The sequence below is a fragment of the Ailuropoda melanoleuca genome, chromosome 2, assembly GCF_002007445.2.
Source record: "Ailuropoda melanoleuca isolate Jingjing chromosome 2, ASM200744v2, whole genome shotgun sequence".
Taxonomy (NCBI): Eukaryota; Metazoa; Chordata; class Mammalia; order Carnivora; family Ursidae; genus Ailuropoda; species Ailuropoda melanoleuca.
In genome coordinates, this window is record NC_048219.1 from 25,997,198 (window position 1) to 26,018,538 (window position 21,341).

At 36.6% G+C, this 21,341-nt stretch overlaps 1 protein-coding gene across 3 annotated transcripts in view; it reads right to left on the reverse strand.

The window, feature by feature from the left end:
* The window catches only part of FAF1 (Fas associated factor 1), a 474,879-nt gene that overhangs the window by 262,341 nt on the left and 191,197 nt on the right, over positions 1–21,341 (reverse strand). For all 3 annotated transcript variants that reach the window (XM_011227828.3, XM_034652358.1, XM_034652351.1), the window contains exon 6: positions 17,095–17,186. In XM_011227828.3, coding sequence (XP_011226130.2) covers positions 17,095–17,186 — 92 coding nt within the window. The remainder of the gene's footprint in view (positions 1–17,094; positions 17,187–21,341) is intronic.

The window sequence follows — 21,341 nt, forward strand, 5'->3', positions numbered from 1 at the left end:
TGAACCCAAAGATGCATTCAGACTTAGAGTAAGGGGATGGAGTACCATCTTCCACGCAAATGGACCTCAAAAGAAAGCTGGAGTAGCAATTCTCATATCAGATAGACTGGATTTTAAACTAGAGGCCATAGAGAGAGATACAGAAGGGCACTATATTATTCTTAAAGGAAGTATTCAACAAGTGGATATGACAATTATTAATATATATGCCCCCAACAGGGGAGCAGCAAGATACACAAGCCAACTCTTAACCAAAATAAAGAGACATATAGATAAGAACACAGTAATAGTAGGGGACCTCAACACCCCACTATCAGAAATAGACAGAACACCCTGGCAAAAACTAAGCAAAGAATCAAAGGCTTTGAATGCCATACTCGACGAGTTGGACCTCATAGATATATATAGAACACTACACCCCAGAACCAAAGAATACTCATTCTATTCAAATGCCCATGGAACATTCTCAAGAATAGATCATGCTCTGGGACACAAAACAGGTCTCAGCCAATACCAAAAGATTGAAATTATCCCCTGCATATTCTCAGACCACAACGCTCTGAAATTGGAACTCAACCACAAGGAAAAACCTGGAAGAAACTCAAACACTTGGAGGCTAAGAACCATCCTGCTCAAGAATGACTCGATAAACCAGGAAATCAAAAAACAAATTAAACAATTTATGGAGACCAACGAGAATGAATACACAACGGTCCAAAACCTATGGGATACTGCAAAGGCAGTCCTAAGGGGGAAATACATAGCCATCCAAGCCTCACTCAAAAGAATAGAAAAATCTAAAATGCAGTTTCTATATTCTCACCTCAAGAAACTGGAACAGCAACAGAGGGACAGGCCTAACCCACTGACAAGGAAGGAGTTGACCAAGATTAGAGCAGAAATCAATGAATTAGAGACCAGAACCACAGTAGAGCAGATCAACAGGACTAGAAGCTGGTTCTTTGAGAGAATCCATAAAATTGATAGACCACTGGCAAAACTTGTCCAAAAACAAAGAGAAAGGACTGAGATTATTAAAATTATGACTGAAAAGGGAGAGGTCACGACCAGCACCATTGAAATTGCAAGGATTATTAGAAACTTTTATCAACAGCTATATGCCAAAAAACTAAACAATCTGGAAGAGATGGAGGCCTTCCTGGAAACCTATAAACTACCAAGACTGAAACAGGAAGAAATAGATTTCTTAAATAGGCCAATTAACTATGAAGAAATTGAGTCAGTGATAAACAACCTTCCAAATAATAAAACTCCAGGCCCAGACGGTTTTCCTGGGGAATTCTACCAAACATTCAAAGAAGAAATAATACCTATTCTCCTAAAGCTATTTCAAAAAATAGAAACAGAAGGAAAGCTACCAAACTCATTCTATGAGGCTAATATTACCTTGATCCCCAAACCAGGCAAAGACCCCCTCAAAAAGGAGAATTACAGACCGATTTCTCTAATGAATATGGATGCCAAAATCCTCAACAAGATCCTTGCTAATAGAATCCAACAGTACATTAAAAGGATTATCCATCATGACCAAGTGGGATTCATACCTGGGATGCAAGCATGGTTCAACACTCGCAAATCAATCAATGTGATACATCATATCAACAAGAAAAGACTCAAGAACCATATGATCCTCTCAATTGATGCAGAAAAAGCATTTGACAAAATACAGCATCCTTTCCTGATTAAAACCCTTCAGAGTGTAGGAATAGAGGGTACATTTCTCAATCTCATAAAAGCCATCTATGAAAAGCCTACTGCAAGCATTATTCTCAATGGGGAAAAGCTGGAAGCCTTTCCCTTAAGATCAGGAACACGACAAGGATGCCCACTCTCGCCACTATTATTCAACATAGTACTAGAAGTCCTTGCAACAGCAATCAGAAGACAAAAAGGGATCAAAGGTATCCAAATCGGCAAAGAAGAAGTCAAACTGTCTCTCTTTGCAGATGACATGATACTCTATATGGAAAACCCAAAGGAATCCACTCCCAAACTATTAGAAGTTATAGAACAATTCAGTAAGGTGGCAGGATACAAAATCAATGCCCAGAAATCAGTTGCATTTCTATACACGAATAACGAGACTGAAGAAAGAGAAATTAGGGAATCCATCCCATTTACAATAACACCAAAAACCATGCGTTACCTTGGAATTAACTTAACCAGAGACGTAAAGGACCTATATGCTAGAAACTATAGATCACTTTTGAAAGATATTGAGGAAGACATAAAAAGATGGAAAAATATTCCATGCTCATGGATTGGAAGAATTAACATAGTTAAAATGTCCATACTACCCAGAGCAATCTACACTTTCAATGCTATCCCGATCAAAATACCGAGGACATTTTTCAAAGAACTGGAACAAATAGTCCTTAAATTTGTATGGAACCAGAAAAGGCCCCGAATCTCCAAGGAACTGTTGAAAAGGAAAAACAAAGCTGGGGGCATCACAATGCCGGATTTCGAGCTGTACTACAAAGCTGTGATCACAAAGACAGCATGGTACTGGCACAAAAACAGACACATCGACCAATGGAACAGAATAGAGAACCCAGAAATGGACCCTCGGCTCTTTGGGCAACTAATCTTTGATAAAGCAGGAAAAAACATCCGGTGGAAAAAAGACAGTCTCTTCAATAAATGGTGCTGGGAAAATTGGACAGCTACATGCAAAAGAATGAAACTTGACCACTCTCTCACACCATACACAAAAATAAACTCCAAATGGATGAAAGACCTCAATGTGAGACAGGAATCCATCAAAATTCTAGAGGAGAACATAGGCAACAACTTCTATGACATCGGCCAGAGCAACCTTTTTCACGACACATCTCCAAAGGCAAGAGAAATAAAAGATAAAATGAACTTATGGGACTTTATCAGGATAAAGAGCTTCTGCACAGCCAAGGAAACAGTCAAAAAAACTAAGAGACAGCCCACGGAATGGGAGAATATATTTGCAAAGGACACCACAGATAAAGGACTGGTATCCAAGATCTACAAAGAACTTCTCAAACTCAATACACGAGAAACAAATAAACAAATCATAAAATGGGCAGAAGATATGAACAGACACTTTTCCAATGAAGACATACAAATGGCTAACAGACACATGAAAAAATGTTCAAAATCATTAGCCATCAGGGAAATTCAAATCAAAACCACACTGAGATACCACCTTACGCCAGTTAGAATGGCAAAGATAGACAAGGCAAGAAACAACAATTGTTGGAGAGGATGTGGAGAAAGGGGATCCCTCCTACATTGTTGGTGGGAATGCAAGTTGGTACAGCCACTCTGGAAAACAGTGTGGAGGTCCCTTAAAAAGTTAAAAATTGAACTACCCTATGACCCAGCCATTGCACTACTGGGTGTTTACCCCAAAGATACAGACGTAGTAAAGAGAAGGGCCATATGCACCCCAATGTTCATAGCTGCATTGTCCACAATAGCCAAATCATGGAAGGAGCCGAGATGCCCTTCAACAGATGACTGGATTAAGAAGCTGTGGTCCATATATACAATGGAATATTACTCAGCTATCAGAAAGAACGAATTCTCAACATTTGCTGCAACATGGACGGCACTGGAGGAGATAATGCTAAGTGAAATAAGTCAAGCAGAGAAAGACAATTATCATATGATTTCTCTCATCTATGGAACATAAGAACTAGGAAGATCGGTAGGGGAAGAAAGGGATAAAGAAAGGGGGAGTAATCAGAAGAGGGAATGAAGCATGAGAGACTATGGACTCTGAGAAAGAAAATGAGGGCTTCAGAGGGGAGGGGGTGGGGGAATGGGATAGACTGGTGATGGGTAGTAAGGAGGGCACGTATTGCATGGTGCCCTGGGTGTTATACACAACTAATGAATCATCGAGCTTTACATCAGAAACCAGGGATGTACTGTATGGTGACTAACATAATATAATTAAAAAACATTAAAAAAAAAAGAAGTAGTTAAGGTTAAATGAGGTCATAGGGTGGGGATCTACTCCGATAGAATTGGTATCTTTATAAGAGGAAGAGAGACCAGAACTCACTTGCTCAATAGCACCCACCTGCTATTTTTTTTTTTTTTTTCCTCTCTCTCTCTCTTTCAAGCTCTGCCATGTGAAGACACAGCAAGAAGGCAGCTGTCTGCAAGCTAGGAAGAAAGCTCTCTCCAAAAACCAAAACTTGATGGAAACTTGACCTTGAAACTTCCAGTCTCAAGAACTGTGAGAAATAAATGTCTGTTGTTTAAGCCACCTAGTCCATGGTATTTTGTTACATAGCTTGAGCTAAGCCACTCCTGTACCCTTTTTGGCCAATAGTTCTTTTTTTGTTTTAATTTTTCAAATTTTCCCTATTTGCTGTCTCTTTCTCTTCATACTTCTAATTCTCCACTCTCTTGACCCTATTCATCCTTCAACTTCTCCTTCCCTTCACAGTAGACTTTTCTGAAATAACAGTAACTCCAATTCCTCACTTCTCCCTTATCCCTTAAAATCTATTATAATCTGGTTCTCATTCTACCTACCAAAAATAATCTTAACAAAGTCATCAATTAATATTCCAAACTCATTGACCTTTTAAATAATTATCATCCTAACTGGAATACACTGCAGTATTTTGCATCAATGTACATTTGAAACAAAAAATATAAGCAATAGTACAGATTCCTCAGGATTTTTTCACTTCTAGACTTATGACTTTGAATTACATATGGATACACACCAGTGAAAAGCTCCACTGGCAACTAGGACATATGGGCTGATAAATAGTGTGTCATCTATACATATTTGCAAAATGAAGGACTAAGAGTAAATATCAGGGAGAAGTTACAATAGGAGAGACTGCTGAGAACAGAAGTCTCAAGAACACCAACCCTTAGAGCAGATGAAAAGAGGAGCTTAAGGAATGATTCAACCTGAGTGGCAGACAGAACATTAAGAGTGAGTGATATCTAAGCAAAATTTCTGTAAAGAGGCAAATTAAGAAAAAGCCTAATACTTTTAATGAATAGGTTATAAGCTACTTGAAGACAGAGCTTATTTTATCCAGTATGTAATAATTAAATCTGATGGACTAAACCATATAATATGAAACATGTATAATTAACAGGTTTTTTTCCTCTTTGCTAATTTTACTATGATAGTATAGTTTGAAGTTTTGCCATTAGGGTATTGCTTCACTTTTCTATTAATTAGTGAAATCTGATGTATTAAAAAGCGTTTTTACATGATTTTCAACTGTTATAAAGGTTATGATTAAAGAGATTGCTCTTATATTCTCAGAAAGCTTGATATTCTGTTTTCTGAAAAACATAATTTACTTTAAAATAATTCTAGGGGCGCCTGGGTGGCGCAGCGGTTAAGCGTCTGCCTTCAGCTCAGGGCGTGATCCCGGCGTTATGGGATCGAGCCCTACATCAGGCTCCTCTGCTATGAGCCTGCTTCTCCCTCTCCCACTCCCCCCTTGTGTTCCCTCTCTCGCTGGCTGTCTCTGTCTCTCTGTCAAATAAATAAATAAAATCTTAAAAAAAAAAATAATTCTAAATGCAATTATAGACACGCATGTCATTATTTTCTGTTCTTAGTGTTTTCTTTTTCAGAAGTTGTATATACCAAAAAAAGACTCAATTACCAGGCACCCCCTAGTGGCAGTAAAATCAAGAAAAAAATTCTTATAGGACATGGTTTAAAATGTAGTGTTCTCTAGATCTACAGTTGTCACCAAACCTTGAGAATAAAATGGTTTGTCAGTAAACAATTTAAAAGCATGTTATTTTATATCTACATTTTACTAAATGATTAAGCATATGCTGAAAAAGTGAATCACACAATGAAGTTTCACGAATATTCCTGAGAATTACAACGACTACAATAATGTATATAAGTGACCTCCAAAGAGTATATAACAAATTACAAGATTGAAAAAAAAAAAAAAACTTCTAAACAACTGCCTCCAAAAGAAAAGGTAACTATAGAGTAAAGTCTTGTAAATTTCTGTCAAGGATCTGAAAGCTATACTAGATGGAGAGTCACAGGGAGACTTCAGAGTCAGAAGTATTTACTGTTGACCTTGAATGATCCACAAGTCTTCTACATAACTCAGTTTCCTCATTTATAAAACAGATGCATCAAAATCAACCTGCATCCTTGCAGGGTTATTGTAAGAATCAAGTAACAGTTGAATGAAAAGGATTACTAATGGTATTTATAAGCATAAACAAATCATTTTAATTATTGTGCTTTGTAATTGATGCTTTTGCATATAATGTACCACTCCTGCATAATGAATTTTTAGAACCACTTTGACAACTAAAACAATGCTCCCCATTTTATAATAAATGAAAAATTTACAGTACCAACTAAACTGGGAGAGTAATCCAGGCTTTTCTCATTATACTTATACTTTGGCATCCTTTGTCTGGAGAGAGAGATTATAATCATAATACTTTCCTGACTTGGTTATAATAAAGTTTGTTTAGGAGTGACACTATAATACCAATATTGTCTAGTCCATTTAGAGACGATGGATACTTTTTTTTTTTAAGATTTTATTTACTTATGAGAGACAGTGCACGAGAGAGAGCTAGAGAGAGCATGAACAGGGAGGAGAGGGAGAAGCAGACTCCCTGCCAAGCAGGGAGCCTTGACACGGCTTGATCCCAGAATCCTGGGATCATGACCTGAGCCAAAGGCAGATGCCTAACCAACTGAGCCACCCAGGAGGATACTTTATAAAGAAAAAAACCTAATGTTTGCCATTGCACTGGAATTGCAATGGTAGAATCCAGCAGCAGAATGTCATCATAGTTGGTTATTATCCAACTCCCCTCCATTTTCCAATATACATTGACTCATCTCAGAGTCAATTTTATTATTTATACATAAATAATAAAACCAATTAAACATCAAACCAACCACTTAAATAAAATACACTGCTTTTTCAAAATTCCTAAATCTGAGATGAAGAAAGGGATGGGTTATTATATACATAAATTCTCCTATTTACTACAACCAATTCCAGAGCTCTTCTATTCATTTGCCAATTCTCAAATAACATTAAGAATCTCGATTATCCTTTATTTTCTTCTTTTTAGAATGTAAATTAGGTAACAAATTCAAATTTTATCTACCATATTAGATAACACAGCATGTTATATAACTCAATAGGAAATTGTTTTTAGGCTCTATAGTTAGGATGTCAAAAACTTATTTTTATTTGTTGAAACAAAAAATAAAAATCATGTTAAAAATAATCATAACCAATGGGGGCGCCTGGGTGGCACAGCGGTTAAGCATCTGCCTTCGGCTCAGGGCGTGATCCCGGCGTTATGGGATCGAGCCCCACATCAGGCTCCTCCGCTGTGAGCCTGCTTCTTCCTCTCCCACTCCCCCTGCTGTGTTCCCTCTCTCGCTGGCTGTCTCTATCTCTGTCAAACAAATAAAATAAAAAAATCTTTAAAAAAAAAATAATCATAACCATTAACTTAAGGTTCTGCATGGATTTTTTTAATTGTCTCTCATGAAATCAATCAAATATACATCACCAACAAAAGGGAAAATAATCCCTAGTTTTATAGAAAGATATATTAGATTAACATACTAAAAGAAAAACAACTTGGACTTTAGTTAGACTTTAATAAAATGTGCATTAACATGATTTTTCATAAGAGGAGCTTCTATGTGTCCCTCCTCCCACTCCCCAGATAGTCTGTGCTTTTATGTCTTCTGTTTGGCTTTGAAATTTTTTTTGTCTTACTGTTCCAACAAAGGAACAGCATCATTATAACTTGGTAAAAATCCATTAAGCCAGGTTGGAAGATAGTGGCAGAGTAGAAGGACCCTAGGCTTGCCTTGTCCCTGGAATACAACTGATAATTATCAAATCATCCTAAATACCCCAGAACTTCATCTGAAGACTGGGAGAACAAACTCAACAACTAAAGGCAGAGAAGAGGCCACATCAAAGAAGGTAGGATGTCTGGAGACACAGTTTGGGAGAAAAACAGACTGTGGCCATCACAGTGGGGAAGGAACATGGGTCTGGAGAAGGGTGACTAGCACACAGAAGAGCACAAGGGGAAAATGAATCCCCATAGCAGGCGGCTGGGAAACCAAGAAGGGCCAAATTTCACGAGTTCTTGCAACAAGCAGGGCCTGAAGCCTGGAGTTTTAAAGGTCAGCAGACTTGGCTGGAATAGAACCCACAGGGCATTAAGCTGCTCTTGGAGAGAAGGCAGGCAAACAACCCAAGGACACAGAGTAGAAACAGTGATCGGAAGAACACCTGGGGCACACAGTGGGTAGGCTATTTGCTCATTTCAGAGTGCATCCTAGAGAAGCAGCATTCACGGAGAGACCACTCCAGGAACAAAGGAAGTGGCCAGCACCATTTCACTACCTGCCCCCCAGCATAGCCACAGGGCCACCTGCAGGAACCAGCACAGCATGGACACTTGCTACCTAACTTGCTTATACCAAGCCACACCCCTCATGCTCCAGAAGAACTGCCCATCCCAATCATGCTTGTATCAGTCCAGTGCAGAAGCCTCCTACTCTAGGAGACCAGCCCAAACCTGTGCCTTAGTTTTCAAACACGGGAGCCTTAGTTCCATGGTGGTGGTGACAGGTCTCATTTCACAAATATACCAGAGCACACCTAGTTAAAAAGTGCCACATTCAGGCTAAGGAACAAACACTGCCCACAACAGGCAAAGAAACCCTCTATAGATGACTGACCTGAGGATAAAGCAGCCAGGACAATACAACAAAGCACAAACAGCACACAATGGAGACACTCCTGGAAGCACCAGGCATGGGGGAACAAGAGAGACAACAGTGCATGGCACTAGAGGGCTTCTTAATAAAACCATTACCCTCGAGAACAGGAGATATTGATGACTTTACTAACACAAAAGAACAGGCACAGAGACTTAGACAAAATGAGAAGACAGAAATATTTATCCCAAATTAAAGAAAAGGACAAGGCCACAGCCAGAGATCTAGGCAAAACAGATAAAAGTAACATGCCTGGTAGAGAATATAAAGTAGTGATCATAAGGATACACCCTGGACTTGAGAAAAGACTGGAGGACATGAGTGAGACCTTTAACACAAAGATAAGAAATAACAGGAGAGATAAAGAGATCAATAAATGAAATGAGAAACACACTTTATGGAATGAACAGCAATGAACAGCTTCTGTGAGAAGCAGAGGAACAAATTAATGATCTAGAAGACAGAGTAATAGAAAGTAATCATGCTGAACAAAAGAGAGAAAAAAGAATTATGCAAAACAAGAAAAGACTTGGGGAACTCAATGACTAAATCAAATGTAGTAACATCCATATACAGGCGTCCCAGAAGAAGAGAGGAAAGGGGGCAGAGAAATTATTTGAAGAAATAATAGCTGAAAACAGAGGCGCTTGGGTGGCTCAGTTGGTTAAGCATCTGCCTTCCACTCAGGTCATGATTCCAGGATCTCTGGATCAATCCTCATGTTGGGCTCCCTGCTCAGTGGGGGGCCTGCTTCTCCCTCTCCCTCTGCCCCTGCTCATGCTCTCTCTCTCACCATCTTTCTCTCAAATAAATAAATAAACTTAAAAAAAATAGCTGAAAACATCCCTAATCTCGGGAAGGAAACAGATATCCATATCCAGGAGTGGCACAGAAATCCTCCATTAAAATCAACAAAAGCAGTTTCACACCAACACATAATTAAACTACAGCAAAATATAGTAATGAAGAAAAAATTTTAAAGCGGCAAGAAAAAGATGACAGTAACTTACATGGGAAAACCCATAAGGCAGCAGGGGATTTTTCAGCTGAAACTTTCTAAGCCAGAGGGACTGGCATAATATATTCAAAGTGCTGAATGGAGAAAATCTGCAGCCAAGATGCTCTATCCAGAAAGGCTATCATCAAAACAGGAGAGATAAAGAGTTTCACAGACAAACTAAAATGAAAGGAGTTCAAGACCACTAAGCCAGCTTGCAAGAAATATTAGAAGGGACTCTTTGAGTGGAAAGGAGAGACCAAAAGTGACAGTATAACAGCAGGAAATATAAAAGCAGAAAAAAATGAATATTTCTGTAAAAAGCTAGTCCAGGAATTCATAATATAAAAGAATGTAATATATGACACCATATAACTCAAACGTGGGGAGAAGTAAAAAAAAAAAATGGGTTCAGACTTAAATGATGATCAACTTAATATAGACTGCTGTATGCAGAAAACATTGTATACAAACCTAATGATAACCACAAATCAAAAACTACTAATATATATATGCAAAGAATAAAGAGGAAAAAATCAAAATATATCACTAAAGAAAACAAGAAAACCATGAAAAAGAAAAAGACAAGAAAGGATCAGAGAAAATCTTCAGAAACACCCACAAAACAAGTAATAAAATAACAACAGTAAATGACTAAATGCTCCAATCAAAAGATAAAGGGTGATGGAATGCATAAAAAAAAACAAGACCCATCTATAGGATACCTACAGAAGATGCATTTTAGACCTAAAGACTCCCATACACTGAAAGTGAGGGGACAGAGAAACATTTATCATGCAAATGGATGACAAAAGAAAGCTACAGTAGCAATACTTATATCAAACAAAACGGCCTTTAAAACAAAGACTGTAACAAGAGATAAAGAAGGACTCTATATAATAATAAAGGGGACAACCCAACAAGAAGATAAAACAAATACAAATATTTATGCACCCAATATGGGAGCACCCAAATACATAAAACAGTTAATAACAAACATACAGGAACTAATTGATAAAAATACAATAATAGTAGGAGACTTTAACACCCCACTTACATCAATGGCAGATCATCTAAACAGATTATCAGCAAGGAAACAATGACTTTGAATGATACACTGGACCAGAGGGATTTAACAGATATATTCAGAACATTCCATCCTAAAACAGCACAATACACATTCTTTTTAAGTGCACATGGAACACTCTCCAGCATAAGTCACATATTAGGCAAAACAAAACAGGCCACACCAAATTTAGAAAGAAGTCATACCATGAATCTTTTCTGACCACAACACTATGAAACTAGAAATCAACCACAAGAAAAAAATCTGGAAAGATCACAAATACATGGAGGTTAAATAACATGCTACTAACAATGAATGGGTCAACAAAGAAGTAAGAAGAAATTTTAAAAAGTACATGGAAACAAATGAAAATGAAAACACAATGGTTCAAAACCTCTGGGATGCAGCAAAAGTGATTCTAAAAGGGAAGTTTACAGCAATACAGCCTTACTCAGGAATCAAGAAAAATCTTAAATAAATAACCTAACCTTAGACCTAGGAGCTGGAAAAAGAACAAGAAACAAAACCTAAAGCCAGCAAAGTAAAGGAAATAATAAAGATTAGAACAGAAATAAATGATATAGAAAAAAAATCAATAAAATTGGTAGGCCTCTAGCCAGATTCACCAAGAAAAAAAGAAAGGACCCAAATAAATAAAATCACAAGTGAGAGAGGAGAAATAATAAAGACCACAGAAACACAAACAAATGTAAGAGATTATTATGAAAAACTATATGCTGACAAATTGGACAACCAAGAAAAAATGGATAAATCCCTAAAAACAAATAAACTACCAAAACCTAAACAGAAAGAAACAGAAAATTTGAACAAACTGATTACCAATAATGAAACTGAATCAGTAATCAAAGAACTGCCAACAAACAAGTCTAGGACCAGATGGCTTCACAGTCAAATTCTACCAAGCATCTGAAGAAGAGCTAATATCCTATTCTTCTCAAACTATTCCAAAAAATAGAAATGGAAGGAAAACTTCTAAATTCATTACATGAGGCCACCAGCATTACCCTGATACCAAAAACAGATAAAAACCACACACACACACAAAAAGAGAATTAGTGGTCAATGTCTCTGATGAATATAGATACAAAAATCCTTAAAAGAATACTAGCAAACCAAATCCAACAATACATTAAAAATATCATTCACTGCAAGAGAAAAGATAAGAACCATATGACCATTTCAATGGATGCAGAAAAAGCATTGGACAAAGTACAACATTTATTCATGATAAAAACCCTTAAAAAGTAGGGTTAGAAGGAACATACAAAAGGCCATATATGACAAACCCTCAGCTAACATCATCCTCAATGGGGAAAAACTGAGAGCCTTTCCTCCAAAATCAGGAAAAAGACAAGGATGCCCACTCTCACCACTTCTATCCAACATAGTACTCAAAGTCTTAGCCACAGCAATAAGACAACGAAAATAAATAAAAGGCATCCAGATCAGGAAGAAGTAAAACTCTCACTATTTGCAGATGACATGATACTATATATAGAAAACCCAAAAGACTCCTAGAACTAATTAAAAAAAAAAAGTAAAAGTAAAGAACTGATAAAAGTAAACTTTACTGAACTGTTTCAGTAAAGTTGCAGGATACAAAATCAATCTACAGCAATCTGTTACATTTCTACACACCAATAATGAAGCAGCAGAAAAAGAAATTAAGAAAGCAATCCTACTTACAATTGCACCAAAAATAATAAGATACCCAGGAATAAACCTAACCAAACAGCTGAAAGACCTGTACTCTGAAAACTATAAAATACTGATGAAAGAAATTGAAGATGACACAAAGAAATGGAAAGACATTTCATGCTCATGGATTGGAAGATTAAATATTGTTAAAATGTCTATACTACCCAAAGCAATCTACACGTTTAATGTAATCCCTATCAGAATACCACAAACATTTTTCACAGAATTAGGAAAAACAATCCTAAAATTTGTATGGAACCACAAAAGGCCTGAAGAACCACAGCAACCTTGAAAAAGCAAAGCAAAGCTAGGGGCATCACAATTCTGGACTTCAAATTATTTTACAAAGCTGCAGTAATCAAAAGAGTATGCTATGGAAAAAAAAAGAGACACCTAGATCAATGGAACAGAACAAAACACCCAGAAATAAACCCACACCTATATGGTCAATTAATCTTTGGCAAAGCAGGAAAGAATATCCAATGGGAAAGACAGTCTCTTCAACAAATATTGCTGGGAAAACTGGACAGCAACATGCAAAAGAAACCAAACCACTTTTCTACATTATACAGAAAAATAAATTCAAAATGGATGAAAGACCTAAATGTGAGACCTGAAACCATAAAAATCCTAGAAGATAACACAGGCATTAACTTCTCTGACATCAGCCATAGCAACTTTTTTCTAGGTATGGCTCCTAAGGCAAGGGAAACAAAAACAAAAATAAACTATTGGGACTGCATCGATATAAAAAGCTTCTGCACAGTGAAGGAAACAATCAACAAAACTAAAAGGCAACCTACAGAATGGGAGAAGATATTTGCAAATGACATTATCCAATAAAGGGTTAGTTTACTAAATATAAACAACTTGTACAACTCAATACCAAAACACCAAATAATCCAATTAAAATATGGGTAGAAACATAAACAGACATTTCTCCAAAGAAGACATACAGATGGCTAACAGACACATGAAAAGATGCTCAACATCAGGGAAGTGAAAGTCAAAACCACCATGTGATATCACTTCGTACCTGTCAGAACGGCTAAAATCAAAAAACACAAGAGACAAGTGTTGACAGGGATGTGAGAACAAGGAACCCTCTTGCACAGTTGGTGGGAATGCAAACTGATGCAGCCACTCTGAAAACACTATGGAGGTTCCTCAAAACGTTAAAAATAGAACTACCCTACGATCCAGCAATTGCACTACTGGGTATTTACCCAAAGAATACAAAAACACGAATTCAAAGGGACACATGCAACCATATATTTATAGCAGCATTATTTACAACAGCCAAGATAAGGAAGCAGCCAAAGTGTCTACTGATGATGAATAAAGAAGATGTGGTATATATATACAATGGAATATTATTCAGCCATAAAGTAAAATGAAATCACTATTTGCAACAACATGATGGAGTTAAAGAGTATAATGCTAAGCAAACTAAGTCAGAGAAAAACATATGCCATATGATTTCACTCCCACATGGAATTTAAGAAGCAAAACAAATGAGCAATGGACAAAAAGAGAGACACATAAACCGAGAAACAGACTCTGAACTATAGAGAACAAATTAATGGTTATCAGAGGGGAGGTGGGTAGGAGGATGTCTTAAATAGGTGATGGGGCTTAAGGAGTACACTAGTTGTGATGAGCTCCAGGTGATGCATGGAATTATTGAATCACTATATTGTACACCTGAAACTAATATAACACTATAGGTTAACTAACTGAAATTAAAGTAGAAACTTAAAAAAAAAAAATTCACAAAGCCAGCTAAGGAAGACTAATTTAGTAGTCATTCTCCAATAAAACACTGCATTTCATAAGCACTGTAGGGCCCTGCTTGCCAGGAACTGAGCAATCTGACAATCAAAGGAAGGTCAGCCACATGGCAATGAAGAACATCTCCATTAGCCCAGGAAGACATTTTGATAAATCCATTTAATCATGCAATAGATTATAACCAATAATGTCTCTATCTGCTCATAATTATGTGGATTACATATGGGGTGACAGTGATTACACTCTGCTAACTAAACAACAAAAATAATGTTCTGACTAGATGCAGAACCATACATATAACTCCTTGTTTAACTTAATCTCATATAGTGTTGATATCAACATTACTATAAACACAAGGACTATAAGTACTGTTGGCTGTTTGTAATGATGTGCAAATTCAACCTCCCATTAATATGTGATCTTAACAGAAAATAAACAGTGACCAAAGAAATGTTTAAATTCTTAACCTCAAATGAACTATTAATAGACTAACAAATACAATTATATTAGATTTAACTTTTTTCAGGTCAGTGATTTCTACTTTGGTACAAGTCAAATTTAATTTTTTTGGTACTATCTACCTGTAATGGCATAATCTATAATAAGAAATATATATCTGGTCTTCTTCCCCGTCCCCCCAACAAGAGCTCCCTAAAACCCTTGGAATTTTTTTAATGATAAGAGGATACAGTTGGAAGGAGCAAGTGGCCTTTTGTTATTCGTAACAAGCCCCTTTCAGCCACACAAGAGTTTGTTCATGAGTTAATGACTGAGAAAAAACCCTCGGAAAAAACCCTCAGATGAGGACTGGTTGCATGGGAAAGCAATTGATTAGAAGGTTGGAACTTTCAGCTACCTGCATTCTCCCTGCCTCCACATTTGTAGGGAGGTTGAGTTAATTATTAATTATTAATAGCCAATAATTTAGTCAATCGTGCCTATGTAATAAAGCCTCTATAAAAAACCCTAGCTGAAGGGTTTTTTTAACCTTAATATGTTTTTATTTAACTACAGATTCTCTAATTTCATCAATTATCCCAATAACACCTTTTGCAGTTTTTTTTTTCCAGAAAAGGATCCAGTCCAGCATTACACTGCATTCACTTGTCATGTTATGTTTCTTTAGTATTTTGTTTTTTGTATGTTATTGGGGTTTTTTTTGGGTTTTTTTTATAATATTTTTTTTTATTATATTATGTTAGTCACCATACAGTGAAGGGTTTTTAACAGCTTCCAAGCTGGTGAACAAGAATGCATCTATGTGCTATGAGGGCGGCACATCCCAAACTTTAAGCTCCTGTGCTCAAGACACTTCCAGATCTTGTCCTATATATCTGTTCATCTGGCTGTTCATTTACATTCTTTAAAATATGTTTTGTAATAAATTGGTAATAGTAAGTAGAGCACTTTTCTGAGTTCTGTGAACCATTCTAGCAAATTATCAAACCCAGGAAGAGGGCTGTGGGAACCTCCAATGTATACCCAGTTGTTCAGAAGCACAGGAGACAACCTAGACTTGAAACAGTGTCCAATATGGGAGCAGTCTTATGGAACTGAGCCATGAACCTATGGGATTAAATGCTATCTTCAGGGGCGCCTGGTTGGCGCAGTTGTTAAGCGTCTGCCTTCAGCTCAGGGCGTGATCCCGGCATTCTGGGATCAAGCCCCACATCAGGCTCCTCTGCTGGGAGCCTGTTTCTTCCTCTCCCACTCCCCCTGCTTGTGTTCCCTCTCTCACTGGCTGTCTCTCTCTCTGTCAAATAAATAAGTAAAATCTTAAAAAAATAATAATAAATAAATAAAATAAATGCTATCTTCAGGTAGATAGTGTCAGAATTTATTTAAATTGTAGAACATCAAGTTGGTATTGAAGAATGGCCTGGTGTGTGGGGAAAGAACCCCACACATTTGATAGCCAGAAGTGCTCTGTGAGTACTATAGTGAGAAAAACGGAAATTTTTTCCTTCTACTATATAATAATAAAGATATTTGATACATGGTAGGAAAAGTTTGAGAATATCCCAAGTTTAGGCACACAGGTCTCTCTACTACACAAAATCACCAAGCAGTATTAAAAAAGAAGTAAATATGTATAAAAACTGTGAAAATCTAAAAACAACTTAAACATAGCTCTGGAATGATATTGTACTCACAAAAATTACTACTCTATCACTAACATCATGTACTTTAGATAAGTTTTTTTTACCTAGCAATAATGTCATATATAATTTAACATTAAAATCATTTAATCATTCTATAAATGTCCCAAGTTTCACTGTGAATAATGAAAAAAGAACGAGATACTTTATTCCAAGAAGAGATAAAAACTTAGTAAAAATGTTGTATCAGTGCTTTTCAAGCTGTATTCTACAGTGCCTGATGAATTTTCCACCTTATGCCTTCTTTAGCCATGGGAGAATCTAGAGTTCCATTTATTCAATCTCTTCCTTCCAAAACACTAGTCCCTCCCCTTCAAACAAAACAGTATCATTTTTGACTATTTTTTCCATAATGGAGTTTTGCTAAAGATTTTCTCCGGAAAAAAATTCCACCACTAAAATCAAACTACCCAAACCAAATAGAAATTTTATGTAGTTAATAGTTATTGGTAAGTTAAAGTTTCAAAAAGATTTTGATTTGATTTCATTTTGATATTTATACACAGCTTAAAGCAACTCAACAATCAAGCTTTTCATTTCAGATTCTAAGGAAAAATAAACACCTTACCCAGCATGACTAGATGATGAAGGTGGTGGCAAGTCTGGTGTAAGGACATAAAGACTGTTGTTTTTTGGCAAATGTAGCGATTTTAAGACCGTCTGAAAAAGAAAAATTAAAAACAAACCAAAAAAATGACTTGATTGTACATTATTCATTTTTTCCCTAAAGTTCTTACAATTTTTTCAATATTGTAGTTTTTAAAAATTTTTGACAATTTCCTAAACAGAATAATGCAGAACTATTGAAACCAAGTAACTTGTTTCTCCTATATATATCATAAATAAGCATAAATATGAACATTAAAAATAAAATACAAATTCTTTAGCTCATGATGAGATACCCATTGTCATTAATTTCTTCATTGAAGAAGTATATCTTCGAAACTAATATGCACTTCGTTCCAGGATCATTACAGCAAAAATTAGCAATGTAGGTTTTCACAGATCATAAGACCTAGAAAAGATCATAGTGAGCACCTCAACCCAATGACTTTATAGATAGGAGCTGCAGCCTGAGAAGTAAGGTGAGTTGGATGAGGTCTCTAGTAAGTGTTACTTGTCACTTAACTCTTACTCCAGAGAATTTTTTTGTTAAAATGATCCATCTAGGGTGAATAAACTACTCTTGAGATACATCTGAACTACATCTTGAAAACCAGACAAAAGTTCACTAAATTTTTTGGCCGTAAAATTACTACAAACCTTTCAAATTCCTAACTTGACAGTAAATACTAACATAATTCAAACCTTTTTTTTTTTTTTTAAGTAGGCTCCACACTGGGCATGGAGCCCAATGTGGGGCTTAAACTCACAACCCTGAGATCAAGACCTAAGCTGAGATCAAGAATCGAACAGTTAATTGACTCTGCTTCCCAGGCACCCCTCAAACTTTGACAGCAAAACTCATTAAGGAACACATTTTACATCTTTACAGCATAACCCAGGACATACATATTTATTCAACAGGTATTTATTGAGCAACCTACTCTGTGCCAGGACTATTCCAAACACTGAGGATATAGTAGTGAACAGAACAGTCTAAATTGCCCAATCTCTTATAGAGCTCTACATTTTAGTAGAAATAAATAAAGTAAGTAACCTATATAGCTGAATATTAAAAAGTGGTAATTTTTTGGATTAAAGATAGATCAGGAAAGGAGGGGTGAAGAATATGGGGGTGGGAAGTTATGTAATTTTAAACTGAGTGATCAGGGTGAGCTCACTTGAAAAATGTGACATTTGAGCAAAGACTGGGGGTAATGAAACAAATCATGAGAAAATACAGAAAAAGAATATTTAAAGCAAAGAAAAACAGCACAAAATGCTTAATGAACAAAAAGAAGTCCAGTGTAACTGAAGTCAAATGAGCACTGGTGGAGATAGGTCAGAGAGGGAACAGTCATGGCAGGGACAGGAACTGTATTGAGCTATGGGCTTTGACTTTTAGTCTGAATGAAATGGGAAACTACTGGAGTGACATAATCAGATTCACACTTAAAAAGAATCACTTCATCAGCTATGTTGAAAACAGATGGGAAGGGGCTGGCAGAGGAGGGCAGAAGCACATTAGAAGGCTAATGGAATATACTAAGGGTGATAATGGCTTATGTCAGTGTGATGGTAGTAGAAGTGATGCAAAATAGCTAGATTCTGGATATATTCTGAAGATAGTGCCAAAAGAATTTCCTGACACACTGAATATAGGTTATGACAGAAAGGAGTCAGAAATGATCCTTAAGATTTTAGACTGAACAACTGGAAGGATGAAGTTACTATCAATTGAAATGGGTAAGACCGAAGATGAAGACTTCCATTTTGGGCAGGTAAGTTTGAAATGTGTATTAGGCATTTAAGTGGAAAAGATAAGCAGCTGGATATATCAATCTGGAATTCAGGGAACAGGTCTGGGGTGGAGATATAAATTAAAGATATAAAATTGACTGTGTATATAGATGCTCTTAAAAATCATTACACTGCATAAGATCACCAGTGAATTTAGTTATGTGGTCACTTCATTGGCGCTTTGACAAGGGCACTAGCAATTATCTGCCTAGACTGGGCTCAGAAGGCATGAGGAGAAAGAGAGACAAGAAATATAAACAAGGCTTTGGGGAAAGTTTTGTTATCAAGGGGACTAGAGGAATGGAGCGACTGCTGGAAGGGGAAGTGGGACCAAGAGAAAAATGGAAGAAAAAATATCATGTTTGTGGTTACACTCTATTAGAGGTAATGACGTACTAGAGAAAAATATTGATGATACAGGAAACACACAGAAGAATTAAGAGTGAAGTCCGTGAATAGGTCAGAGGAGACAAAGAATGTAATCCAAAGCAAACATAGAGGTGTGGTCTTTGAAAGGAGACTGGACAGGCCATCTAGAGTAACAAAAGAAGAGTATGTGTGTAAAATGCAGGTAAGTAAACAGAGTTCAAGCTGGGAACTTACAGAAATTTTCTTGCATTGCCTTTATTTTGTGAGTGAAACAAAACAGGAAGTCAAGTTATCAGCTGAGAGAGAAAATAAGGGAGAAGTACTTTAAAGGTCTGAGGAGAGGATAAGTATAAAATATTCATTTAGGAGTGTGGATAAACCAGGTAAATATACTATGATTGCCTAGCAACATCAAGGGACTCTCTAAAGATCATGATCATGAATTTAAAGATACACCAACACCATGATTTTGTTTGTAGCCACATTTAGCTGTGAGGCACAGAATAGATGGAGCTGGATTTATTGAAAATAAGGATTTTTTGTCATGGCGGATCCATAAAGAAAGAGTTGAGACCATATGCAAGAAAGTGATTATAATGATTAATTGTGGGATTTAATCCACTCTAAGGAAGGAAGAGAGGACATGAAGAAGGTAATGATCATGAACAGATGGTAGAAACAATGCACTGGAGGCCTAAATAGTGTGGAAGGATTGCTAGAGTTAAGATACCAAAGAAAATGAGCTAGAAAGATAAGAGATGGTAAACAGAAAATGGAAGCCTGAAATTAAGATTTGAGAATTATAATTAAATGATAGGACCATGGGAAGATATAGTTGATTCAGGGTGGAGGAAAAGATTTCTGTAGGAAAGAAATTCAAGAAACTAAGAGGCCAAGGTACTGAAAGAATCACTTACAAAGATAGTTAAATTACTAAGAATTAAGACAGACAGCAGTTATAGACCAGGACCTAAAAATCATCAGGAAATGAGGGGAGATGACCTCAATAAGTACAGGTGATGACCTTTTAACATGAAATTCAAAGCTGAAGATTTTTAGAGAGGAAAGGACTGATAATGGTCTGGAAGTGGAAGTGAGGTACAATAAGAACACATATTTTATCAGATAATCCAGTGATATGATGGCTGCTAAAGAAAAGCAATTAACACTGAGAAGGCTATGGCTATAGAGAATGGCTATAGAGAAATAACGTCCTCAGAAAGGCAGGTTTCAGTCACAGGAAGATGGTGAAAGGAATGTGCAGGGAAGAGGTTGACAAAAGAAGGAATCTGGCTAATGGTAAAATTAGTTCCACAGGGAATAGCAAACAGGTTTCAGGTATTACAGACGAAAAAGGATAGAGACAGATACGGCCTATGCAGAAACTATGAAAATTTGAATGAGGGGGGATATGAGAATCTTAGACTCCTGCAGTGACTGGCAAAAACAGTGGGTAAAGATACAATAAAATTAGTCCTGCTATAATCAAACAATAATGTTAAGGCTGAACGTGTTGGAAAGCAAGTGGAGGGAATGTCTAGGAATCTCTCTTAACCCTGCAGATGGAAGTAGAGACAGGGGGCTGATCTGACCCAGGCATAAAACATGAGGAACTCATTCTTGATCCCTCCACAAGAAGGTGTATCTTACTAAGTACACAGTCTTACTCCACGGACATTGGGACTACATTTGACTAATATTAGCTAATGTTAAATAAAAATACTTACCCTTATTACTTGCAATATACTTTGACATCTTCTATTCTATTTCTTATTTTTAATGCTGACTATAACCCACTCAATTCACTTCACAACCCGTTAATGGTTTGGAACTCATGGTCTGCAAAAACACTGTAGTAGGCAATTACTCATAACTTCACCTTTAAGTTCCGAATCTTAATATCAAATGTGTGTAAGTCCTTTTGAAAGTGATCCGTGTTACCTCTATAGAGTTAACATGCAAACAAAATACATGCATATACACATAGGAAAATTATTTTTACCTTCCTATCTTTCATTATTTCCTTTTATTTTTTTAATATAT